At 36.0% G+C, this 25,567-nt stretch overlaps 5 protein-coding genes across 7 annotated transcripts; 3 read left to right on the forward strand and 2 right to left on the reverse strand.

Annotated features, from left to right (window-relative positions):
* The first annotated feature begins 454 nt into the window (after window positions 1-454).
* Window positions 455-8,061, forward strand: LOC110727177 (sphingoid long-chain bases kinase 1-like). Its single transcript, XM_021906734.1, has 9 exons — window positions 455-808; window positions 1,848-2,411; window positions 2,515-2,886; window positions 3,287-3,380; window positions 3,463-3,500; window positions 3,737-3,883; window positions 5,052-5,151; window positions 6,021-6,970; window positions 7,555-8,061. The coding sequence occupies exons 2-9, from the start codon at window positions 1,995-1,997 to the stop codon at window positions 7,702-7,704; spliced, it is 2,268 nt and encodes a 755-aa protein (XP_021762426.1). The 5' UTR covers window positions 455-808; window positions 1,848-1,994; the 3' UTR covers window positions 7,705-8,061.
* A 402-nt stretch (window positions 8,062-8,463) lies between these two features.
* LOC110727186 (membrane protein of ER body-like protein) lies at window positions 8,464-10,396 on the reverse strand. 2 transcript variants are annotated; one of them, XM_021906744.1, is made up of 2 exons: window positions 9,756-10,396; window positions 8,464-9,666 (listed from the first exon to the last, which is right to left on the reverse strand). In XM_021906744.1, exons 1-2 carry the CDS (start codon window positions 10,080-10,082, stop codon window positions 9,229-9,231), a joined length of 765 nt encoding a protein of 254 aa, XP_021762436.1. In that variant the 5' UTR covers window positions 10,083-10,396; the 3' UTR covers window positions 8,464-9,228. The 2 variants fall into 2 exon arrangements, with proteins under 2 accessions (XP_021762436.1, XP_021762443.1); XM_021906751.1 differs by having other exon boundaries at window positions 9,917-10,028.
* Window positions 10,397-12,818: 2,422 nt separating this feature from the next.
* LOC110727160 (membrane protein of ER body-like protein) lies at window positions 12,819-20,217 on the reverse strand. 2 transcript variants are annotated; one of them, XM_021906720.1, is made up of 17 exons: window positions 19,837-20,217; window positions 18,702-19,277; window positions 18,255-18,311; window positions 17,679-17,744; window positions 17,468-17,527; window positions 17,246-17,284; window positions 17,118-17,162; window positions 16,863-16,901; window positions 16,731-16,778; window positions 16,534-16,614; window positions 16,223-16,270; window positions 15,487-15,585; window positions 15,321-15,374; window positions 15,179-15,226; window positions 14,682-14,906; window positions 14,105-14,166; window positions 12,819-13,535 (listed from the first exon to the last, which is right to left on the reverse strand). In XM_021906720.1, exons 1-17 carry the CDS (start codon window positions 20,135-20,137, stop codon window positions 13,098-13,100), a joined length of 2,286 nt encoding a protein of 761 aa, XP_021762412.1. In that variant the 5' UTR covers window positions 20,138-20,217; the 3' UTR covers window positions 12,819-13,097. The 2 variants fall into 2 exon arrangements, with proteins under 2 accessions (XP_021762412.1, XP_021762417.1); XM_021906725.1 differs by lacking the exon at window positions 19,837-20,217 and adding an exon at window positions 19,549-19,712.
* Window positions 20,218-21,748: 1,531 nt separating this feature from the next.
* On the forward strand, window positions 21,749-22,845 carry LOC110726013. Its single transcript, XM_021905487.1, has 2 exons — window positions 21,749-22,326; window positions 22,494-22,845. Exons 1-2 carry the CDS (start codon window positions 21,749-21,751, stop codon window positions 22,843-22,845), a joined length of 930 nt encoding a protein of 309 aa, XP_021761179.1.
* Window positions 22,846-23,395: 550 nt separating this feature from the next.
* On the forward strand, window positions 23,396-24,760 carry LOC110726019 (putative nuclease HARBI1). The gene is made up of 2 exons (XM_021905493.1): window positions 23,396-23,760; window positions 23,821-24,760. The coding sequence occupies exons 1-2, from the start codon at window positions 23,396-23,398 to the stop codon at window positions 24,758-24,760; spliced, it is 1,305 nt and encodes a 434-aa protein (XP_021761185.1).
* Window positions 24,761-25,567: the final 807 nt, after the last annotated feature.

Genomic DNA, 25,567 nt, shown 5'->3' on the forward strand with positions numbered 1-25,567 from the left:
TAAATACTAATGATTAATTAAAATCCAATCCCTTTGTTTGATTTGGTCTATTCAATTTGACTTTTTAGTTTCCATGCACATAATACCTTATACAGTAATAAAAATTACGTGTAATATTTTAAAATCGAATCTAACAAGCTTTTAAATGGTCAAAAAAATTATTTCTCTATATCAATTAAATAAAATTTACCGTAGTATGAAATTTTTAAAATGAGACAAATAAAAAGGGACGAAACTAAAGGAATCAGGATGACATCAATTTAAAGGTGCCAAAAACCACATCCAAGTCGACCCGATTCAGCACGATTCAACATTAAAATTGTTCTACCCCGATTCGACCTCACTAAACCCGATCTAGACACCTGAATTGACACCTCTACATCAATTGTGACAAAATCATCTAATTACTGTACTTATTTTTAAAAAAACAATACAAAAATAATTAATGTTTAAAAAGGAAAGAAAGAAAGAAAATACGGCACAACTCAATGACTAGTGACACCATTACTCTTTCTCTCTCCAAATATCCCCAAAACCATTCTCTTTCTTCTCCTTCTATTCCACTCTTCAATTTTCTCTCTCCTCTTTTCTTCTCTCACTCTTCAACCCTAAATCAATTCACTCTTTTTTCTTTTCTTCATTTTTAATCGTCCATTTTTCTACCACATTTATCGTCGTCTGTTCAATTCAATTAATTTTTTTTCGAATTTTTGTTCATCAGATTTCGATCAATTTTCTATTTTTTTTGGAAAATTACTGTTTGTGTTTTAGGTAGACAGCTCAGGGTTGTGATCTAAGGGTATTTGAGGTAAGATCTTGATCAATTTTTAATTTTTTACTTTAATTTTCTTCATTTTTTTTGAATTTTATTGTTTTTGTGTGCATTAATGCTGGTAATTGCTGTGAATTTTGAATTTTGGGGTTTTATTTCTCTTTTTTTTGGTGTTTGATTGATTTTGTATGTTTTTTAGAATTTGGGGATTGTTATTTTAGTAAATTCAATTTTGGTGGATTGCAGGTGATTAGTTTGTTTGGAAATAAGCTGTGTTTTATAGTGAATTGCAGGTGGGGAGGAGGTTTAGGTTTTAGCTTAGTATATACCGGATGTAGATGAGCAAGGTTCGGGTACCGAATGATAATAGGTAGTCATGAGATGTAGCGAGAGCTAAAGCGAATACCTGTAGCAAGTATAAATTTAGGGAGAGCTAGAGATAGAGCTATAGACTTTGGTTTGAGGGTTGAGGATTGAGTTTAGCCGTGAGCTTAATTTATATCTACCTAGCTTTATTTTGTAAAATTGGAGTCGCGAAGTTGTTATTACGCTCAAGCTTAGACACCAGTCAGCCATTTGAATTGCATATTTTTTTTGTTTTTTTGTTGAATTGAGTATTTGAGTGTCAGGAAAGGAATTTGTATTGTGAACCCACATGTGACAAGTTAAGACGCGATACCAAATAGGCCAAATGCTTATGTAATGAAACTCAGAGCAGAAATATATCAGCCTCAGTGTGGTAGGCTGGTAGCATTATAGTGCATAAGTTTCATTCGCCTGTTTTGACAATCTCTTGACCTCAATGAATGGAGATTTGATGTACATTAGGAACAAGCTGCAATAGTGTTGTCTTTGCAGTTTATCCCCTGGTGCCCCACCTCTTCTCGTCCCTTTTATCCCCGTTAATGCAATCATAACTGGTTTTTAATTTTAGATTCTAATTACTGCTTCTTGAACTGTTTCACACGCCATTGCTTTTTCGTCGTGGACATGTCCAAATCTTAGTTTTTAGACCTTTGTATATACCTCGACTCAATTCTTGCTTAGTTCTCTCATTTCTACCCTTTCTTTACAGTGTTTACCTGCGATTTTGAGCTGATGTACACGGGTTTTCTGTTGGATGCGAATGTATATGGTGAGGGTCTGATTTTGGTATTTGATTACTCAAATTGAAGGTCACTGCAGCCTTCTATGTGAGGGAATATTTTCTTCCCATAAAAAAATGCAGAATACTGGAGTTATTCCAAAGAATCCGTTAAGAGTGACAACCCAGCAGTCTGGCCGTCGCTTGAGCTTCTGTTCAAATATAGCCACTGGACAGCACTGCTCTCCAGTTGTGTTTCCTGAAAAACGTAGCAAAGGAAAGGCTTCACGTCGAAATGAAGTCCTTGCTACTAGCAATGATCCACAAACAGCAAAGAGGGATGAGCACAGAATTGACATTGGGGACGAACAATCTGACTTGTTAGGATATGATGTATTTACTGGAAAGTTAGTTTTGGATAAGAGGAAGACTAAGAAAAGTACCGATGCACAGACTTCAACAGAATCGACAAACCAGGATGCTACTGACGCCAAGCTTACTAGCAAGGCACTAGTTTGGGGATCAAATACATTGTACTTGGAAGATGTGATTTCGGTGAGCTAATTTTAATTTGTTCTTCAGTAAATCTTGTAGTACTGTAGTAGATTGGAGCTATATAATACCTATTGATATTTTTTCCCTTCCTTTTTGTTCGCAGTTATCATATAATTCTGGTCTAAGACATTTTACTGTGCACTCCTATCCGATAAAGAACCATGCACTTGTCCCATCTTGCTTTGCGAAACCTCGAAGATGTCGGAAGGATTATCGTTTTTTGGCTTCGAACCCAGATGAGGCACTTCAATGGGTTAATGCCTTTGCAGATCAACAATGTTATATTAATTGTTTGCCGCATCCACTTGTATCCTCAAAGAAACAATCTTCAGAGTCTGGTGATTTATTTTTTGAACCATTTGAACCATATATCAAATGTAAGAGTCCGCCCAGAATGCTTGTAATTTTGAACCCACGGTCTGGACGTGGCCGGTCAAGTAAAGTATTTCATCGAATGGTTGAACCGATATTTAAGGTATGCTAATATTCCATTGACACATTTATGTGCACCAGGGCATTGATTATCAAACGTTCTTGCATCATATTCTATGAAACGACTACAATTGAAAAATATATCAAAAGGGCTGTTAGGATTTAGGAGTACATTAATTGCAGATGGTATGGTAATAAAATTCCTTTCTGTCTATGAATTCTATGGTGACTATCATTTGATTTTGTGTCTAACTTTTTTCATCTGGAATATATATGTTTTGAGTTATGTGTCATTGGGTTTTAATCCCTTGCAATAAAAATATGCAATGCTTTAAAGTTTCCCTCAAATGAAATTGTTGATAACCATGGATTACTATATTTGATATCATTGTTTGGATGTTTATGCAGAGTACTTGATCTGCTCATGGCTGTCATTATTTCAGCTTGCAGGTTTTAAGCTGGAGGTCGTTAAAACAACTTGTGCTGGACATGCTAAGAAACTTGCCTCCACTGTTGACTTTAGCACATGTCCTGATGGTATTTATTAAAATTTGGACATTTTGTTTACATTTCACATCTTTTATTTCTTTTATTTCATTATCCTACTTTCTGTTGATAGGGATCGTTTGTGTTGGAGGTGATGGAATTGTTAATGAGGTATGCCTTCAATCTTCTTCTCTTTGGTGTCCTGACTATCACTAATCACACGGCCTATATGATGCTACTTTATAGTAGCTTATGTTTGAGGCTTCATTTTTTTTGGGTAAAGGTCCATTTGGTCATGATTTTAATGCACAATATTAGGCTCAATTACACATGTTTTGTATGCTATCAAGATATTTTGTTGATTCATATGGGTGCATGGGAATTTTGAATCTTTATTGACTGTGCAGGTTTTAAATGGTTTACTCAGTAGGAATGATCAAAAAGAGGCCATTTCGATCCCAATTGGAATTATACCGGCTGGTTCTGATAATTCTCTTGTTTGGACTGTTTTGGGGGTTAGAGATCCTGTTTCAGCTGCAATATCAATCGTGAAGGTTGGTTGTAAACTTCATATTAAGCTTCATTAGCTTCTTAAGAGTTTTGCTACTTCTTTTGCCTCCTGATGTGCAAAATTTTTTTATGTGTTTTGTATTGACTTTGATTGTTAATATCTTTTTCTTTCTTTCTTTTTAAAGTTCTCTTTTCTTGGGGGTGGTTGTGATTTCAGATTTTACAACTTTTTTCATGTTGCTCTTAATTCCTGTAGGTTAAGGTCACTGTAGATTCTGCCCTTGATTTCTTCTATGCTATATATTGAGACATGTTATGCTGTGTAACTAAATTAAGAAGCTGGCATGAGTTCATTTTTGTGATTCGGATTACTCTTTCCATCATGCTTTTCTTTTGACTAGATTCTGGAGTTGCGTTGATTCCCATAGAGTAGACACACTTTTTGAGAGCATTTTTCAGAGGCTCTCTTTTCACCTGCACTTTATGTCGGTTGTTGAACCAAAGATATAAGTTGGTTGTCTGGATGTCTCCTGAAAGGGCTGAGGTTAACATTGCTTAGCTTTGGTAAACGAGTGAGTCACTGAATAACTTTCACATTCTGGTAGTTAGCCTTCTTTATGCCATATCACCAAAGGTCATTATGAATTCGTCATAGCTTCTCGAGGCTTGACAAAAGTAATGAACGTTGTACATTTGAAGTTTGAACTGTATAATTAAAACTTGTGTTTGTATTGAATAATATGATCTGAGAGATGTCGATTACTAGCAAATTGAAGATGTTTTATCTTCCCAATTCTAACATTGCAACTGCAGTCTTAAAATACAACTAGAATAGCTGTGCAAGACGGTGCCATATATTATCTCACCTGGTTTTTATTTTATTTTGTATTTTCTGAGTAAATAATTTCTTGGAAGTCATGCTTTTATTTTTGTTTTTGGCTGTAAAATTGAGGGGAGTCAGCATGTAGGCCATGAACAGCATTCCACTGTCATTATGAGTGTCAGCTTTCCCCCACCCCCTCTTCTTGTTGAGCAACTGACTTACTGTAATCAACATGGGTGTCACTTTATACCTTCTACAGTCACTAATATAAGGCCCAAAACTTTCTCGTTCTTGTTCAAATAAGTTTGCTGAACTATTAATGTAGAGCTTTGTCATTTATTGTGTGATCTCTTATATTTATGTTTCCCCCCCATTCTGCTTGTCTCCAGGGAGGCCTTACCGCGACAGATGTGTTTGCAGTTGAATGGATACAGACTGGATTAATTCACTTTGGGTCGACTGTCACATATTTCGGGTTTGTCAGTGATGGTAATTAATCATACTTGCAAGTTCTGTGCTGTCAATTTTATTGTTGAAACAGTGAAGCTCCTCTTTCTCCCCTTCTCTCTGAAATCCTTATTTAGAAAAAGTGACTGTAATCTGTATTTTGACACAATCGAAGTGCACACTGTTTTCAGAATCCTGGAAAGCTATTGTCTGCACGTTTTTGTTCTTTCACAGTAAGCTGAAGAATTATTTTGGGATGTGGGATTTCTAAATGATGTACTTATTTTGAGGAAATGTTGCCATCATTTTCTCACAGGATAGTAATCATAGTATGCAAATCTATCCTTATTGCTACCCCAAAAGAAGAGCTTTACAGATCCTGGATTTTTTATTAACTACTACGTATATACTTCATAAATTGTATTGTTTGTAAACTGCTCTGCATGTGATCTGTGATTTTCTTATTTGTTTCTTTGCCATGTCAATTTCATGAACCTGCCTTTCCTTCAGAAGATCTTGCCTGTTGTGCTAATATTATTCTTCAAGTGTTGGCCCAATTATGTTGCTCATTTTTATATTTATGCCTAATATGGAGTAGTTGGCAAACTGCATAACCCCATTATTTTTGGCAAGTGCCAATATGTTAACATGCAAATTGTCCATGCTGCTTCAAATTGCTCTTACTCTCATAATTTTTTTTTTGTGATACTTTATATGTAGGCGGATAACATTTTTTAAGATTACTGGTATGGTGATATCTTTCAACGTGTGTTGGATTGAATGTTCATATAAAATATGCAGCTTGAAGCATAAAGCATAAAGCACAAACCCTCTCTTCTTTACAGTTATCTGGTATCATACGTTGTGCTTTAATTGAAAGATTCTCATATCTTAATTTTACCTTGTTTCAGTGCTGGAGCTCTCTGAGAAATACCAAAAGCGGTTTGGTCCATTGCGTTACTTTGTAGCCGGTTTTCTAAAGTTTTTATGCTTACCGAAATACAACTTCGAAGTAGAATACCTTCCAGCATCAACCGGGGCACCTGAGGATGGAAAATTTCTAGCTGATCAAGAGGTAGTTGATATGTCTGATCTGTTCACTGACATTATGAGAAAATCTAATACAGATCGTCTTCCCAGAGCTTCCAGTTTGTCAAGTATTGATTCAATAATGAGCCCTAGTAGGATGTCAGGGGTGGATATGGACACAACTGGCAGTAGCACACGTGCCAGTACTGAGCCATCTGATTATGTGCGTGGCCTAGATCCTAAAACAAAACGTCTCTCTTCCGGGAGGAGGAATGAAATGGCGGAACCTGAAGTAATCCACCCCCAAATTCCACTTTCAACTACTCCGAATTGGCCAAGGACTAGGTCTAAGTCACGGGCAGATAAAGGATGGACTGGAATGACCACCACACATGATGCAACTAGAAGCTCCTGGGGAAATACCGGACCAGATAAGGAGGATATTTCTTCCACAATGTCTGACCCAGGTCCAATCTGGGATTCTGAACCTAAGTGGGACTCCGAGCCTAACTGGAATGAAGAAAATCGCATTGAATTGCCTGGACCACCACCGGAAGAAGATGAAGAAGAAAGAAGGATTGAAGTAACTCCTAGGTTTGATGATAAATGGGTGGTTAAGAAGGGACAATTTCTTGGTGTTCTAGTATGCAACCATTCATGCAAAACTGTTCAAGGTTTAAGTACTCAGGTGGTGGCACCAAACGCTGAACCTGATGACAATGCCTTAGATCTATTACTGGTTCATGGAAGTGGTAGGCTAAGGCTGTTGAGGTTTTTCTTACGTCTACAATTTGGTCAACATTTGTCCCTGCCGTATGTTGAGTATGTGAAGGTATGTTGGAAGTCCCTTCATTATAAAGGTCTTGACTTTTTGAAGCTATTGGTAAATGATATGTCCATCCATCAAGTAATAACAAAAAAAAAAAAAAAAAGTAAGTATGCATATATAGAAGGATGATGTTTTATTTTTTTATTTCTAAAAAAAAGCACAAAGGCTGTTTAACTAATGTTTTCTTAAAATCATCGATGAAAGTTGTTGCTTACTCCTTATTTAATGTTTACGTCAGTTATGTACTGCTTTCTTTAAAGTTAACCATGAAAGTTGTCTTTACTCCAGTCTGGTGGAGGACGGGATTTGGTGGAGGGGCATCTTGACATTATGAGTTCATAAATTATATGCCTGTTATGGCTTAGTTGAGACTATTTGACGTGAGAATTTAAACTCTTCTATGATGAATTGGGTGTCTCAAGATGATGCTGTATTATGATCTTTAAATTAACACATCTCACTTCTTAACAAAATTATAAGCTTATGGCCTTACAGGTGTATTGTTTACTTAGTAAAATATATGCTCTAGTTAGCATTGATTGTGCTTGCAGCTTGGCGGTGCTAAAACGTCTTCTGTTGGAATGCAGGTGAAATCTGTCAGGATCAAACCAGGAAAGCATTCTCATAATGGATGTGGGATTGACGGGGAGCTTTTTCCAGTCCATGAACAAGTCATTACTTCATTGCTCCCTGAACAATGTCGGCTTATTGGTCGACCTCCCAGCCGACAGATATGAAGCCATTGACAAATGTAGGATCATTTTTCTTCATTTTGCAGTTGGGGTGCATGGGTTCTCCCTCAGCTTCTGTGTGGTAATAGAATGTGCAGAACATAGATAACATATAAACCTTTTTAGTTTTTTATTTTATTATTATTTTTTTCCTTGTGATCCCACCTCCTGCTATTTTGTCTTTGCTATGTAAGAGCTGCTTGTAAATTTTGTCAGATAATGCCCTGCTGTTGCTTCCATTCTTTTTTGATCTGCCCCTTGTCGACACTTTGTTCATTGCTGCGTGCAGGCTGTAATATTTATCGGGAATTCTGTATTGACCTTGTTCCCCGAGATATATATGTACTATAACCATTTCTTCTATGTTTTTCCTGATCACTAAACATTATCTGATTTCTGTTTTCATTGTATGTTTCATCACGTATCATTATTGGTTCTGGGCATGAAAGTGACATGATCTTTTCTGCATTCGTTTCTCTGCTGTAATGATCATTGGCAGGTTTATTTGATGTTTGAGGTTCTCGCAGTCTTCCAACAATGTACCAGTCCTAATTATCATTTTAGTTGTAACAGATTTCTTTTATCAGCCTCTACCAGATTTTTTGGTTTTACTTTAGGAAAGTAACTTATACTTTGTATAATTAGGTTTCTAACTAACCTTTTGGTGAGTGGAGCATTCAAATTGGAATGAGCATACATATTTTTATGGTTCCAGTGCATTTTCCAAAACTTGAAATGGAAGTCAGCCTTGAATTTGCAAGTAAAAATCATGGATTACACTGATCCTGCATTGTGCGAACCAGTGGGATTAGACACCAAAGAGGCCACTACCGACGGCGTACTGCCAGATGGCATGAAAGTGAAAATGGGTAGTTGGGTATCATACCTCCCTTATGCGATGGGAAGAATGAAATTTATATGGGGCCTTAATTGGGCTATATTTATTTATTATTTTAAGACTCTTTTTATGAGGGGAATTTCTAATGTGATTAGACTACATACCGGCTAGAGCATTGACTACAAGTGGAGGATTTAGAAAAGAAGGGGGAAGGGAAGTGGAAGTTCATGCAACAAGATCCATTCCTGTTTTTTCAAGCTAGACCTCTGGTTTGTCTTGGAAAAGGAGATGGCATTCTTGCAAATGAAGATGTTGGTGCAGGTATCAAGGGGAGGTTACGGGTTTTTCCAATGATGGAAGACGGCTTTGAGCCGGTTTATGTTTTTGATCTCACTGAAAAGATGCTGGGGGTTAACCAGTGAAGATTGAAGAAAGGTGATGTGCTTTGAGGCTCAATTGATAAAAAGTTGATGCAACAATCTGTGAAAATTTTACCAAGGAGCCTTTAATTGTAACGCAGCATGAATGCTAACATAACTTATAATTGCTTTACATTCATTTTGTAACATAGCATAATAAACAGTTAAGAGGCAGAAATGCCATTGTTGATTGTTGCGCGAGTTACAAAATATATCAGCGACAACTGTAATATTTGAGAAGGTGTAACACCAAAAAATGAATGCAAATGCTAATCAATAAGATGACCATGCCCCTTTAACTACTTTTGCTTCAATCACAGACATATTACCAGAAGATGATGAACCAAACACTTCAAACTTCTTAAGAAGCATGTTTGCTAGATCACCTGCTATATATCCTGGTCCAGCAACCATGATACCAAGACTGATGTAGGAGAAAACAGTCTTCATATATGCCTTTGGAGGCCTTTGGACATATGCCTTCCCTGTGGACAGCAGTGTGATGCAGACGAGAGAAACAGCTGCAAGTGCTGCAAGCTTGAGGTACTTGTTATCGCTCTTGTAGAAAGAAAACCCGTAAATGATTGGAGACATTAGGCCAAACACAAGATAAGATATGATGGCAATTGTTGCATGGAGCAGAAAGTGCCCTGGTCTCCCAAGTTGTTGTTCATAATGCTCCGTGTTCTGCTCCTGTTTCAGAGCTCTAAGCTGCAAGGTCAGGTCAAGTGTCAGATGCAAACATCAATTATCTTGAATATTTGTGTAGAACATATCATGTTTTTCTGTAGAGTACTTACTATATTGATTGAAGGCTTCATTCTTTTGGCAGAATTGATGAGAAAACTCACATGTTTATGTATTAAGTATAGTATAAAACCAAAAACATCACAGAAGCCAATATAAGTAAAACTGACTAACACATAGCAGGAGTTTAGGCAGAATTGATGAGAAAACTCACATGTGGAAGCATCTCCACCCGCTGCAGAAACTACGACACTTAAAATAGTTATGGACTGAACGAGCCCACCATACACAACGGCTTTGATTATGTCCAACCGAGACACTTCAGGACTAGGAGCTTCGAGTGAATTATGCTCTATAACATCAGGCATTTGCACAATCATTTGTCCTGCATTATTTTAGAAATTTGGGTCAAAGATCTTTAATTAAAAAGGTTGTTAACTTTTGTAGGTGCTATTTCACTGTCAAATTTTCTATTCTTTTTATGTGTTTTCTTGATTGAAAAAAAAAAAAAAAAAACTTTACAAAAAGAGAAAAAAATAAATAACAAACAACGATTTAAGGGAAAATTGTATTTAATTTTCAAAGACATTTATATGTGACAGCAACTTTATTGTTATTGTTGATTGTTCAAATCATGTACAAAGTGTATAAAAGCTTCTTAGCTCTTAAATCTTGCCTTTTGAAGTGCTCTTCTTACGACCAAATCTTCCATTTTATAAGACTTCTTAAAAGCTAGTTTCTAAGTGTTGGACATGTCTTAGTTTGTATTTGAAAAAGATTGATGGCTTCGACGTTTTATTTCACTAGCAATGACCGAGTCAGGAAGAAGTATGAACCTCTTAACAATTCTTGATTATAATTCCGAAAACTTAAGTTCTCTTATTAGAATTGGTTGTCACGTATACTAATATGGGATATCAGAAAAAATTGTCATATTTTCTAATGTAACATAGATTGCTTTCGAACACACACACATACATAGGAATGGAAAGAAGATGGTAAGAAAACATTTTAGCAATATCAAAGGTGAATCATTCCTAATCATGGGACAGTGTAACTATTAATTCCGGACAGAGGGAGTTAAATAAAATTTAGCTGTAGCGAATACCTCAGAGAAAGTGTGCATTATATCTAGTCTTACAAACTTTATAAACATAATTAGTAACATTTTAGTGATGTATAAGTTACCTGGTTGTGGACTGATGGCCTTTTCATCAGGAACTATATCTCTTATGTGCAAAATGATTTTCTTAGCAATATATGAGTTACAACTGGAACAGCACAAATCATGAATTTCCTGCTCATTTATCACATTCTTCTCATAAATTCGCGCTACTTCTGGTTCTGTGGAAATTACTCTTCCATGTGAAGGGACCCTTTTCGTAATATATGAGTTACATGTAGTACAGCTTATATAGTCATGTATCTTCTGTTTCTTTATCACCCCATTTACGGCAAATTTTGTTGCTAAGACATTATTCTGATTCTGAATTGAGAATTCTCTGATATCTGCCAGTCCCCCCCAAAAAAAAAAAAAAACACTTTACAAAAATTATTTTTTCTAATCTGTTTTTCTGAAACAAAATGTAATAGCTACATATAATATGTTAACTTTAATATTTAACAATTTGGTATATGATCATGTTACAGTTTTAAATCAGTACTGTTACATTCATTTGTGTAAGGCAGTCCATTATAATTTCTTCGTTTATTAGCGTAACCAGATGGTCTAGTGACCGGAGAGAATCCTCACGTGTATATTACACATGCTTTTAAAGCCTCAATACACAAACAACAAAAACATTGTACCATTGAAAGAACTAGAGTTGATTTGCCATGTTAGAATTTAGAAGGAAAAGTGAGTCTACCTGCATTTTGAGCTGCATTTGTGTATGTTTCTTCCATCTTGTGTTCCTTAAAGCTTCCTCCTTTAACATTAGGAGGGATGATAGATTCTTCATTAGCTAACCCGCCCTTGAAAATTCGAGATCTTTCACCATTACTAATAATATTGGTTTTGGTATTCATGCTTGCAACAAACTCACTTGATTTACATTTGTGATATTAATAATCGAAATTGAGTTCTTCTATATTATGTCACCTTTTTTTAAATGTGAAAGTCCTCTCCCTTTCCTCTTCTTTTCTATCTAATAAAATTTTATTTTCTTAGATAGTCAAACATAGTATAATATCATGGTAAGTAGATGTCAATTAGTTTAGTTGGTTAAATATCCCGATCAGGAAGTGATATCCATAGGATCGAATTCAAATACCATCTATATTAACAATATTGCTACTCTTTGTGCTTCTCTCTACACACAAAGAAATAAAATAATATAACATCTTGCATTAATTAATTTACTTGTTTTTTCATAAAAAAAAAAACAAAAAAATTTACTCGATTATATTGTAACCAACAACCAATATACTTTCTCTTTTTCTAACTCAATGCATGTCAAACCAGTAACAACTCTTTTTTTTTTTTTTTTTTTTTTTTTTTTTTGGTGCACGTTTTTTCATTCAAAGAAGATGCAGTTTAGCTGGCATAATGTGGATTGATAGATGGTTGCTCATGCGTTGGCTAACTCAAAAAACAGATTCTTCTGTCATTGCTGCCTTTACTTGAACTATTTCTCACAAAGTCACAATGATGTACGCAAATTCTATTTCTCACAAGGTTGTATACCATAGAAATTGGACCACATATGATCTTTATACAGATAACATGTTTGATTTATATGATTGTCCTAAATTGTTAATGTTTTAGGTAATTAAAAGGTTGATGATAGTGATAGACTTATATTATACTCCATCTGGCCCCATTTCTTTTTATTGTAACTATTTCACAAAAATATTCGGATCGCGTGTATAAACTGTTTTGACTGAGAAGTCACGAAAAATTCCATCATCTTTCTTATATTACCTCTGTTTCATTGGAATTGCTCCATATTCCTCTTTTAGATGTATCATTTAAGTTTTTCACCATAATAATGCATACGGAGAACCCTATTGCGTTGCTCTCACATACACTATTTTGGTTTCACCAATTTTCTCTTTCATCAACTTTACCCAACTAAACATAAAAAAGTAACAATTTTCCTATGGGACAATTCCAATGGAACGATAGAGTACTTTGCAATCTTTTTGATAGAAAAATTAGATGTGTCATCTCAAAAATCACCCTCTTTTGATTTCTAGTACATCAAAGTATAACCATAGCTGCTCGAGAAAAGAAATACTATTTATTATCATTATTATGCTCTCTAAAAGTGTAGAAGCCTAACCTAAGATGCAAAGAATATAGAACTACAAATGCAGAGATCAAGCATCATCCCTCAATCACCCTCTTTTGATTTCTAGTACATCAACAAATAGCTCTCGGATACGAATAGTGATCAATAAGATGACCATGCCCCCTTCATAGCTCCTGCTTCAAACAAAGACATTGCAACTGGAGCCTTAGAGTAAAAAATACCGAGCTTCTTCAGTAATTCGTTTATGAGATGACCGGCAGCATATCCAGCCCCAGAGACCGAAAATCCAACTCCTATGTAATAGAAGATAGTTTGTATGTATGCCTTTGGAGGACTTCGGGCATATGCTTTTGCTATAGAAAGAATGGTGATGCAAACAAGTGCAGCAGCTGCAAGTGAAGCGAGTTTGTAGTCCTTGTTGTCACTCAAGCGGAAGGCAAAGCCATAGATGATAGGAGACATAAGGCCAAAAACAAGGTAAGATATTACAGCAATAACTGCATGCACCTTAAAGTGCCCTGGCGACCCCAGTTGATCTATATAGCGTTCCGTTGCATGCTCATGTTTCAGCACTCTTAGCTGCATAGTGAAGTCACAAAGGAGGAATTATGTTATCATAGTGTCATCAATAGAGGAGGATCATTATATCATTTCTATAATGAAAACCTTTTTATTATTATTTACTTCAGCTAATACACTACCGTGCTTTATTTTACTTAAAGATTCACCCCTGCATTATGACAATTAATTCTCTGGATTTGATTAATTTTTCTTTTAGCAAATCCGCACTAACAATATTCACCCCTGCATTATGACGATTTACTCTCTGGCTTTGATTAATTTTTCTTTCAGCAAATCTGCACTAACAATTTCTTTGGCATATTCAGCCTAAAGCATCTTTTGGCCAACAATCAGCATACATGGCACGCTAGTATAGACAAGAAAATGGTAAATGATTTATTTACCCAAAAAAAATATGGTATTGGATTTACTAAGGATTCAGGATCAAATGAGAATTTACAAATACCTGAAAAGCCAAACTTCTGGCCGTAAAGTGGTGGCCAGAATAATATATGTTGATTTAGTTGTATACTAAAAGTCAAAATACCATTGATAATAGTCTGGCTTTAAGCTGAAATGGCACTTACATTGTGAAGAAGAAGAACAAGTCCTCCAAAGACGTTTGCAAGTCCCAAAGCTACAATATTCACTGCAAACATATAGGGCAAGGTTATAAATTCATGATGATGAAGCAGCATCTGACCCTAAATTTATGTCCCGGTTGAATAAATGGATGAAATAAACAGAAAAAATGATACTTTCAAGTTTGAACTGAAAAGGAGCCAAGGTAGCGTCACTTTTGAATTTACTAAAGAAAAGCAGTGGGTATATCAATTTTGAAAGGAACTTTATTACGGAATATACAATAAAAGGCTTTTGAGCTTCTGATTTGGGGGTGAGGGGAGTGAGAGGGTTAAGTTTGTCTAAGATCAGAATATATGCTGCATGATATCATAAAACTTTTAACTAACGAGTCTGCAATTACTTTGCTTCATTTAAATATAATTAAAGGCACGATGTGATGTGAAATACCAAATAATTGCATATAGCTTCTACACTCTACACATGTAGATCTCATGCAACCACTGTATTTCTGAAGCTGTTTTATGCATATATACCGAAAATAGAATGGAATAGTAAGTAGCTTTGAGGCAGAAGACTCACATGTGGTGGCATCACCACCTGCGGCAGAACTTACAACACTTAGGCTAGTGATGCATTCCAAGAGACCACCATAGACAATGGCTTTAATTATATCTATCCCAGAAAATCCAGGTCTAGGATGTTCAGGTGGACGTATAACGACAGTTTCCATGATGCCTGCTATAGGCCTTGCTCCAGATTCATCGGACGGTGAAGGTTGAGGAATAATTGGCACGATCACATACTCTGCGTTATTGTGATTTTGAGTCTATGTTATTAGAAAGAGTATTTCAACCAAAGTTTTGATGGCAAAGACAAAATACGGCATATTAAACATATTCAAGTAATACTTGTCAAAATCCTCCACAATAGTGGAACTATACAGCATGGTACTAGGATTCCTGGAATACAATCACATAAGCAGAATCATGGTAAAATAGGAGCTTTCGTTCACACCTTAGCTTTAAGAAAAGAAACACATGTAATACGTTCTGAGAGTGAGATAGAGAGAGGAATACCTTGCTTAGAAGTATCAGGGGCCTTTAGATCTGGAGGTGATGGGATACCTGCATCATCACAGAAGGAATATAACGATAAGCTTCTCAAAAGTTTAAAGAAGAAATTGAATAATGAAATTTATTGACTAGAGAGGAGACGTACTGTCATCGGGTTTTATGACAGGTACTGGCTTAACTAGTATTGGTGATCCTCCATCTTTATAAGCGAAAATAACAATAAGTGAGTTGTTTGATTCATAATTTGTAACCCGAAACTAAATTACATAAACTAATTGGATACACAAGACATGGAGAATAAGGTCCTTTACCGGGTTTAGGCTTGACAGGCACTGGTGTATCTGCATTATCACAAGAAGTACCTCCTTCAGGTGCTACAAGAGGTTGTCTGTCAACTGTTACAGGGGTTCCTGCATAACAAAGAAATCACAATAAGCCTGTTATACTAAATATTGGAAATCTGGATACCACTGCTGATTGGATAGAGAGGGACTAGATGGGTTCCAGTGACAGGTATTAACTGTTAAGTGAGTCAAGGGTTTAGATGATAATGCTGTTTCTGCTTTATCATATATCAATATGCCTCCTAGTAACTTGTAACTCGATATTACATCAAGCTACTAATTGATGAAAGACAAGGGGATGGGAAGAGGGTGTATCATGATCAGGTATTGTATAAGGTTGAGTTGAGGCTTAAGAATCAATGGTGCGGTTGATATTATAGTTTCAGATGTCAGCTTCTTGCTTTTTAAGCCTGTTTTAGTGCTGGTAATTAGGCATGCTACAGGGAGGACTGGAGGAGGGAGTTACCATCACCAGGGTTTATAGGAGTGAAGGGCTTAAGCACCAATGGTGTGTCTGCATCATTATAAAAACATATGGCAATCAGCTCCATAGAGCTTATAGTCTGAAATTCAACAGGGGAAGCTAGACTTGCCAAAAATAATAAATAGTCCACTATGGTTTATAATAACTGGAAACTACTAAGTGAGTAGGATGAGGAAGAAGAGGATATTCTCTCAAACAGATCAATGGGAAGAAATTTACCATCAGCTGGAGCAGGAGAATTACTCTCATGTATTGGAACTTTTGTATCTGCACAGCAGAAACATTCAACAATCAGGCTAGGAAGGATTTAATTCTGCAATCTACTCAACATGACTGCTAACCTAGAAATGAAAAGGCATGCTTTCAGCCAAAGTACACTGTACTAAAAAATTATTGACAACGAGCATCCTTCCAAATTGACTTTTTAAATTATTAAGCCATATACGCCACCCACATATTAAAAGATTACTGACATAACGTACTTGTATATCTTTTATTTGATGAAATAAAAGGATTGAAATCTATGGTACCTGTAATTGGTGCATGGTCTGGTTTTATTCCTTCAGTGGACGGTTGACAGCAGGTCAAAAACCACAGTGAAAAGTCTTTACCTGCAAAGAAAGATCAAAATTTGATACACTCAAGAACATTAACATCTTCAACATCAGAAAAATACAAAACAGAAGGCAAGCAAGTGAGCGTGTGAGAGAGGGAGAGAGAGAGCCACCTCTGTCAGATGTTACTGGAGATTCAGGTGTGGGTGGTGGCTGAGTTTCTGCGCGGAAAAGAAATAATGCTTTACATCCTATCAATTATAGCTGGTAACTAAATCCGCAACTAACTGACAAGAGAAAGTTACCTTTAGGTACTTCACCAGGTTTGTTCGAAACTGGTAATTCTGCAGTATTACAGAATGAAAAATCTATAAGCCTCTTAACAGCTTACACCACAAAATATGAAACAAGATCATGATACAAATAACTGAAGAAAGAGGACAAGAGGAAGAATGGATCCAGCATTACTGATGTATCTGCACAGCATCATCTGAGAGAGACTTGTTTACGAGTCTGTACAGAGCAATGAGATTTCTTTTGTTAAGAGAGATGGAGTTTACCTTGAGATTGCGGCGGTGAAGGAAGTTCGCTTGAGACTTTGTTACCTGAACAGAAAAACATGACACAATCAACACTAGTAACTAAGAACTAGTTATTATGCCAGATTGAGTATGGAGAAGAAAAGTACCATTTTCTGAAGTTGGTGAAGGTTTTGGTTCAGGCTTCCCTATTGTCACGAATGCATAAGATAGAAATGTCAGAAAAGAAAAGAGAAATAGAAAGCCCTTACAACTGTGAACCAAACTATAAGCTTGATATTGAAATTCTTCGGGTGGAAGAATGCAACACTAAGCTTAGGAGGTATCAATCATGCATGTGCCTCTAATAGCTAAAGGTTTTGAATTCAAACCTGTCCTCTCTGAGTGAGATGGTTGACAACAAGTCAGGATCCACATAGGAAATACTCTTCCTGACATTAGAAAGGGATGGTTAGAAGTTAGAGCTCAATATTTGAAGTTGTTCAAGAAAAAACGGAGTGATATAATAAGTTTGGACTTAAAGCAGAAAATTTGATCTAGAAGAAGAAAAGAAAGCATTTCTTTGATTTCATCTATCTATACCAGTCTTATCCTCTTTAAGTTGAGCTGCTGAATCCATGGAGCCGGCTGATGTGTCAACTGATTGGCCTGCAATCCCATTGAACAATGATGATACAAAATGATGCTCAGTTCATCCATTATTATAGTATCTTATTGCACTTTTATCCGAATTTCCTAGTCTTTAGTCTTGATGTTTTGTCTTCCTGAAGGTATGGCTTCATTAATGTATAGTGTCAAGTGATATCATCAGGATACCATACCAATCTTCAGCTTACATTTCAGAAATGTAGATCGTATCTTTTTACCTTGATAAATTTCTATTTTCATCAAAAGCTTTTTTGAATCAACCCAAAAAGTATTTTATAAGTGAAGAGATTTCATGGGGAACTTGCATGCCTTAAAATTGGACTTGGGCATCAATTTGTTAAGACGACAAACAGCGTGATTTTGTAAGAAGGTAATAGTGATTGACTATTAGGCTACAACTCCAGGTTATGCTAGTATAGGGTACAGTAACAATCTCAAGAAAAATGAAAACAGTTTAGGGCAATGATCACCACCCACTTAATTTGCCAAGGAGTTTGAGACAAAGTTTACCTGGCTGCAGAGTAACAGTTGGCTTAGGCTTGAATCTCCAGCATAGAAATCCATCTCCTGTTAAGTTAAAGGCAGTGGTTAGAACTGAGTCAGTTTGACAGTGAGAACAAATGAATTTCTTAGTTTAAAGTTATGGGTTACAATAGTTACACGTCTGATGATGGTGGTCGGGTAGAGTTGACACTAGAATATGAACCCTACTTCACAAAAAGGCCAATGTGTACTTGGAACTTATAGGAGAAATATCACACTAATTGATGTCTCAACTTTAGTCCACAGTTAGCTTATTAATCCATTTAGTCATATAATTACTAGCTTTCAGCACAATGGCTCGAGACAGGAACTTCAATCAACAGAAATAGAAGCAGAACAAAAAAATGCTGCCAGAGGCATCAAAGTAGCTTTAAAAAAAATAGAGTATCTGTTGAGGAGAGTAAGAAAATTTACCTTTCGGAACAAAAATGCTGAAGCATGAAAAGCACGAAACAGCATCGATACTGTCACCAGCCTGTTCACCTGAAGGAAGTTTATTTTCTGGCTTTCCTTTGTCTGTATCAGGATCTATAGAAGGGGGAATTCGGCCAAGATTTTGCTCATCTTCGGAAATTTTATCGTATGTACGTTTCCTCCTTTTAAGAATGACTCTTTTGGTTATACATTCTCTACAATTAGGACAAATTAAGTCATGTGTTTCCTGCTTTCGTATCACCCTCTCAACTTCATATTCATTTATCTCTGGTTTAACTTCTTTAGAGTGACCTGTTTCAACAATTTCATTCTGATCACTTATAACTTGAGTTTTGTTCACCATGTTTTCACCATTATAAAATTCAGACGACTTGACATTGTCCCCATTTGAACTATCATCCAACACAAATCTAAGGCCAGCAGAAATTTCTGGGTTCTTAGAGACACTAGAAGTATTTGATTCGATATCAGTTTCCCTATCTCCTCCATTGCTCTCTGGGAGAGAGAATTCATCAACATGAACCCCGTTATGATGTACAGTGAATCCATTGGTGTCTGCAGACAAATATGCAATCAAAATCTTGTCAAAACAGAACCCTAATTCAAGATTTAGCCAATATTAAATATTAACAACACAATAATTCATCTAAACAACAAATTTCTTGAGATAATTATATTGGGTTTCTGTAATCTTCAACAGATTCTGATTTATATAACCTTTAAAAAAAATCCATTCAAGAAATAATATGAATCTACCAAATACTTTAAACTAATTACAAACATTTATCAACAAATTCACCAAAAAACGGAAAAATAAATTCAATACCCAATGCAAAGTATTGACGTTTGACAGTCCCCACAACTTCATTCACATAACCAATTGTCAAAATTCTTACTCTACAATTCTAGAGGTAAAAAGAAATTCATAAAAAGATTAAATTTTTGGAACTGGGTAATGCTGAAAAATTATAAATAAATCCAAAATTGAGCTAAATTTCCAAAATTCTGAAGTATTTTCCTCAGAACCCATAAAAAGATATTAAAAAAAATAAAGGTATATATATAAGTTGACTTGCAAAAAGTAATACAAGCAGGAAGAAAAAAGTGGGTCTACCTTCATTTTGAGCTACATTATGCTCATCAAAGTTGGCCAATTTCTCTTCACCAGCAGATCTACCCTCAATAATTTTGGGGTTTTCACCATTTGTAATTTTAGTAGTACCATCTTTATAATTACTAGTAATTTTATTAGTATTTTCCATACTTACATAATACTCAAAATTATTACTAGTGTCACTTAATTCACTAGTAATAATGTTGGTTTTGTTTGGATGGTGAGAGTTTGATGATCTTCTTCTTGTCTGTAAATCTACACCAATCACTTCTTCTGCTTCTCTCTCATATTGGACCTCCATTATCTATATTGTTTTGTTGTATCTTTCAAAGCTACTATTAGAACTATCATTACTGGGTCTCATTTATATCCAACATGTTAAATGCGTTTGTTTAGACTTATGAAAAGCGCAATAACAATGATGTAGTCGGGATTTGATCAAATTCATATTAAATAAAATTAATGATTAAGTCCGTATTTTAATCAACACGACTAAAAGAATATTAACTTAGATCTGTACTAGTGGAAATGGAGGAGTATTATATTGCATGTTTTGGTCATTATCATTAATGATAATTGTGTAGCTGGAATGATGTAGGTTTATTTAGGTGATGGGTTCGTTGACTAAACATTATTAAACTCTTTTAGTCAATGCGATTTTATAGATTTTGATTGAATAAAGTTTGATAATGTGAATGGATTTTTGGTTGATTTGATTTATGATATTTATCACATTCATGCCCCACATTAATACAAGGACAGGGTGGAACCTATACTGTACTCAAAAGTTGAGTTGTAAAGAGCATCTTTAAGTGCAAACATTTTAATAGTTCACAATGAGTGAACAAATAAGGTGATGGCTTAATGGCAAACTCTTTAATTGTTCATGTTGAGTGGTCATGGGTTGGATTGTAGGAGCAAGCACTTGCATGAATTAATTCGCTATGGGCCCCACCAATATTTTGGACTGATATTCATGCAAAACGACGTCGTTTTGCTGTTTCATGTTGCAAAACGACGTCGTTTTGCTGTTAAAGGTCAGAAAAAAAAATAGAAATCAGCGGCTGGGAGCGCGCCACTTGGCCCAGCCGCTGCTTGACACGTGTGTACTGTTTTAAATATATCCGTTGTAATTTTACAACGGATATATTTTACAAAATACAAATCAAAAAAAAAAAAAAAAAATTACCAACGACTCTATTTTTTTCCCCTCTATAAATAGACACCCATATTGATATACTTTTTTCAACTTTGAAAATTCATATTTTTCTACTATATTTTTCTCTTCAAAAATCCCCTCTATAATTACCAATATTATTATTATTTATACCAATATTAATATTATTATTGTTATTATTATTTTTAATTATTATCATTAATATTATTATTATCGTTACTATTATTTTTATTATTATCGTTATTATTATTATTATTATTATTATTATTATTATCGTTATTATTATTATTATTATTATCGTTATTATTATTATTATTATCGTTATTATTATTATTATTATCGTTATTATTATTATTATCGTTATTATTATTATTATCGTTATTATTATTATTATTATCGTTATTATTATTTTTATTATTATTGTTATTATTATTATTATTATTATTAAATTTTTATTTTTTCCAAATATAAATTATAATTATGGATGCTAATACCAACCCCAAAACAAATAGAAAGAAGAAAAAAAATTTGGGTCAAAATATGATCCCGAATCAAGCCAATTTTCCTCCAATTCACCCAAATTTTTCACAAACACCCACAAATATTCCCCATAATTTTTCTGGAGTTTATCCTCAAATACCCCAGTCAAGTTTCCCAAATAATCCACCAAATTTCCCTCAAAATTTTAATTTTTCTCAAAGCAGTTCAAATTTCCCACATCCATCCATGATACCAATGGGTTACGGTGAATATGGTGCTGCATCTGGTTATTTTCCGTCACAACAACCGAATCCCAATATTTGGGAATCGAGCAATGTCTTATCTGAAGAAGATGAGGCAAATAAAGAATGCGAGGATGATGGTGAGGGAAATGAAACTCCTTCTCCCCATCAAAACTTCACTCAAATGTTACAGCAACCACTCCAATCAACTTCGGAATTTCGTGTTAGTGGTTCAAACAATAGAGGTTGGTCGCGATCAGAAACTGCGGCTCTTATATCCGGCTACATGAACACCAGCACCGACATAATTACCGGCACAAATCAAAAGAAGGGTGTATTTTGGAAGAGAGTCTTGGACGCATATGATGCTGCCAGGGAATCGAATGCAGATGAAATATCCCTACGAACTATTAGTAGTTTGAAGGGAAGGTGGATGCGAATCTCTGAAGCCGTGTTAAAGTGGTGCGGAAGCTATGATAAGGCCCGGAAGCGAAAGGGAAGTGGCTATAACGAAATGATGTTATCCAAGAGGCCCACAAAATCCATGAGAACTCATTCGGACGATTCACCTTCTACGAGGAATGGATCCAAGTAAGGAAGTGGGACAAATTCCGGTCTTTCTTGGACCAACAAACATTCAAGCCTTCGGTGGGACGTCCACATTCAACTCCACTGACGGATGAGTCTGTAGGGAGCGGAAGTAGTGGGAAGAGGACACGGGATGAGGGTGACAATTCCTCACCTACCACACCAACCAGCGTGGGTGTCGGTGATGAGAGAGTAGCTCGTGCTGAAGGTATTAAAAAGGCTAAGTCGAGATTGAAGGGTAAAGCTCCATCAAGTCAAGCATTTAAGGAATTAGAAACATTCAACATCCGATTGCAGCTACTTGGGGATTCGATGAATGTGTCAAACGAAGCAGAAATGAAGAGACTTGAAATACAGGAGCGCAAGGAGGCAAGGAAACAACGGAAAATTGAGCTAGAGCAATATAGGATCAACTGGGAGCAACTATCTCGTCTAGAACAGAAAGTAAACCGAGAACAGTGGGAAGACGAAATGATAGTAATACTTCGGAACAATATTCAACGTTTCAATAATGATGCTTAGTGTCCTTTATTTTTATTGTAGTTAAGTGTGTTCAATTCCTTTGTTGTTCTTCATTTTCAGTAGTGATAAGTTTTCAATTCCAGTTCAACCTCTTGTACTCATTTCCTTATGTTTGTACTTTATCAATTAATCAGTAAAATGGATCTTTTCCACTTTCCCATTTTCATAGCCCATGTGATCTTATTCTGTTTATTCAATTATATCAATTTGTCTCTTTATATATAATTGTGTCAGTATCTTAATTTCCCCTTTGTTAGCCCATGTGAAACCCTTCTTCTCCATTCAATTTCTGTGTGGTTCTAATCCAGTGTTGGTCATAGCCCATGTGAAACCCTTCTTCTCCATTCAATTTCTGTGTGGTTGTAATTCATTGTTTGTCATAGCCCATGTGATCTTTGTCTCTTTATATTCAGTTATTTCTGAAGAAGAATTACAAATTAGTTCACTATAAATAAACACCATTCTTTCATTTTTTTTACACACAAACACATAAATCGTTTGCAGTTACTATTAGAAAACCTCACTCTATCTTACATTTCTTACGTACAAAATGAATTCAAACAGTTTAAACGAAAGCTCAACCGATTCCTCTTCATCTTCATCTAACTCGGATGATGAGGGAAGGGAGCTTAGAGTTCAACAACGTAATGAAGTGTGTCTTATGATACAACACGTAATGCATGAGTACATTCCACCAATTATTCAAGCTGCCACTCAGCAACGCCGACGCAAATCTACTGAGCCCCGAAAGGATAGGGGACGCGAAGAAGGTCATGCACGGTTATACAATGACTATTTCGCGGAAGTCCCAGTTTATCCAAGTTCCTTGTTCCGGCGCCGGTTTCGAATGCGTAAACATGTGTTTGAGCGCCTTCTCAACGCAGTGACCCAACATGACCCCTGGTTTCAACAAAGGTGAGATGCGGCAGGTCGTCTTGGTTTGTCTCCACTTCAAAAGTGCACTGCGGCCGTTAGACAACTATCTTACGGGTGTGCTTCAGACGCTTGTGATGAGTATGTCCGTATAAGTGAGGCATCTTCACGATTGGCACTCCAAAAGTTTACAGAAGGTGTCATCAACCTGTTCGGTGATCAGTACCTACGCCGTCCAAACATCGCAGATATGGAAAGATTGTTACGTATTGGGGAAGAACGTGGATTTCCTGGCATGATAGGCAGCATTGATTGTATGCACTGGGAGTGGAAGAACTGTCCACACGCATGGAAGGGGCAGTATCAAGGAAGAGAAGGAGTTGCAACTCTCGTACTGGAGGCAGTTGCGGACAGAGATCTATGGATATGGCATTCGTTCTTTGGGATGCCAGGTAGCTGCAACGATATTAATGTGCTTCATCGATCCCCTGTGTTCGAAGACGTCTTAGAGGGTCGAACACCTCCTGTGAACTTCGTAGTCAATGGTCATCATTATACGAATGGGTATTATCTTACTGATGGAATCTACCCTAGATGGGCTTCTTTTGTGAAATCCATTACGAGTCCACAAACTCGTCAGGATCGTTTATTCGCAAAACACCAGGAAGCTGCAAGGAAAGATGTTGAACGCGCATTTGGGGTCCTTCAAGCTCGTTTTGCCATTATTAAAAAGCCGTCTTTGGCGTGGGATACTGACATACTCCACAATATCATGCTCGCCTGCATCATAATACATAATATGATCGTTGAAGATGAACGAGAGACGTATCAAAATAACGTTAATACCAATGAGTTTATGAATGCTGGAGGCAACGCTAATGAGGACACTACTGAGTACCGTACTGATCGTATTGTGGATATCGGCTTATACTTGTCTCGTAGAACAGAGATTGAGGATCAACAGACTCATTTGCAGCTAAAAAACGACTTGGTCGAACATATATGGAATAAATTTGGTAACAAAGAAAACTTAGGCAACTAGGTTTACATCAAATGGTTATCCCTAAGGACATCTTACAAAACGATGTGTAGTTGTTTTTTTTTTTAAATAAAATGTACTAGATTATAGTTGTAGAACTGTAATCACGATTTGTACCTCTTTTTTTTTTTTTTGTTAATTAAAATTGCTGCGTTGTTGTTTAAAAAATATTAATCACAAGAATTAGTTTTTTAAAAAGCTGATAAAAAAATGCGATAATTTCTTAATTAGTAATCACGATTAAAATATTAAATACGTCAATTAATTACATTGACATCGGGTTAATAAATTATAATTATGAAACAAAAAAAATTATATTTACAAAAATACAATAAGGTGGGGTAGGGAGTATTGATGATGAACCATTGTTTAGTGTTCATTGTTAAGAGTGAATATTGTAAATGGTTTGTTGGGTTGATGTGGATGAGAGAGAAATGGTGATAGTGACCTGTTTCGGGGTTTTCTGATGTCCTGCGGGAGAGTTACAATTCCGAGACTGGAACCGGACGCCTGTACCTGCAAAACAACGGAGACTCCTGGTGGTGGGAGCTCCGCCTCCAACGGTCAAGTTAGTACTTGATTAAGGAGTAATTAATGCGGAAATTAAAGTGGTTGGGTCTCTCTAGGTGAGAGTGTTTAATGTGAGTTTTTAGCGTAATTAGCCTGTAACTCTGTGTGTAATCAATGTGTTTTTTCCGTAATCCCCCCTTAATGAGGATTAAGGGAGGTATTTATAACCTTGGGAAACGTGCCAATCCTAGGTTTAGGTTAACCTAGGGCTGATTGGGCTTCCCTCGGAAGTTGGGCCTG

This window comes from Chenopodium quinoa, unplaced genomic scaffold (genome assembly GCF_001683475.1).
Source record: "Chenopodium quinoa cultivar QQ74 unplaced genomic scaffold, ASM168347v1, whole genome shotgun sequence".
Lineage (NCBI taxonomy): Eukaryota > Viridiplantae > Streptophyta > Magnoliopsida > Caryophyllales > Amaranthaceae > Chenopodium > Chenopodium quinoa.

Bases quoted from the DNA above. Each gene is read 5' to 3' on its own strand.
- LOC110726013 (XM_021905487.1), top strand. From the start codon at position 21,749: ATGGGTTACGGTGAATATGGTGCTGCATCTGGTTATTTTCCGTCACAA. The intron at 22,327-22,493 runs GTAAGGAAGTGG...CACACCAACCAG, and splicing joins TCTACGAGGAATGGATCCAA to CGTGGGTGTCGGTGATGAGA.
- LOC110727186 (XM_021906744.1), bottom strand. From the start codon at position 10,082: ATGATTGTGCAAATGCCTGATGTTATAGAGCATAATTCACTCGAAGCT. The intron at 9,667-9,755 runs GTAAGTACTCTA...CTGACCTTGCAG, and splicing joins TGAAGCCTTCAATCAATATA to CTTAGAGCTCTGAAACAGGA.
- LOC110727160 (XM_021906720.1), bottom strand. From the start codon at position 20,137: ATGGAGGTCCAATATGAGAGAGAAGCAGAAGAAGTGATTGGTGTAGAT. The intron at 19,278-19,836 runs GTAGACCCACTT...ATTTGTCTGCAG, and splicing joins TAATGTAGCTCAAAATGAAG to ACACCAATGGATTCACTGTA. The intron at 18,312-18,701 runs GTAAATTTTCTT...TTAACTTAACAG, and splicing joins CAGCATTTTTGTTCCGAAAG to GAGATGGATTTCTATGCTGG.
- LOC110727177 (XM_021906734.1), top strand. From the start codon at position 1,995: ATGCAGAATACTGGAGTTATTCCAAAGAATCCGTTAAGAGTGACAACC. The intron at 3,884-5,051 runs GTTGGTTGTAAA...GCTTGTCTCCAG, and splicing joins CTGCAATATCAATCGTGAAG to GGAGGCCTTACCGCGACAGA. The intron at 6,971-7,554 runs GTATGTTGGAAG...GTTGGAATGCAG, and splicing joins CGTATGTTGAGTATGTGAAG to GTGAAATCTGTCAGGATCAA.
- LOC110726019 (XM_021905493.1), top strand. From the start codon at position 23,396: ATGAATTCAAACAGTTTAAACGAAAGCTCAACCGATTCCTCTTCATCT. The intron at 23,761-23,820 runs GTGAGATGCGGC...TGCGGCCGTTAG, and splicing joins GACCCCTGGTTTCAACAAAG to ACAACTATCTTACGGGTGTG.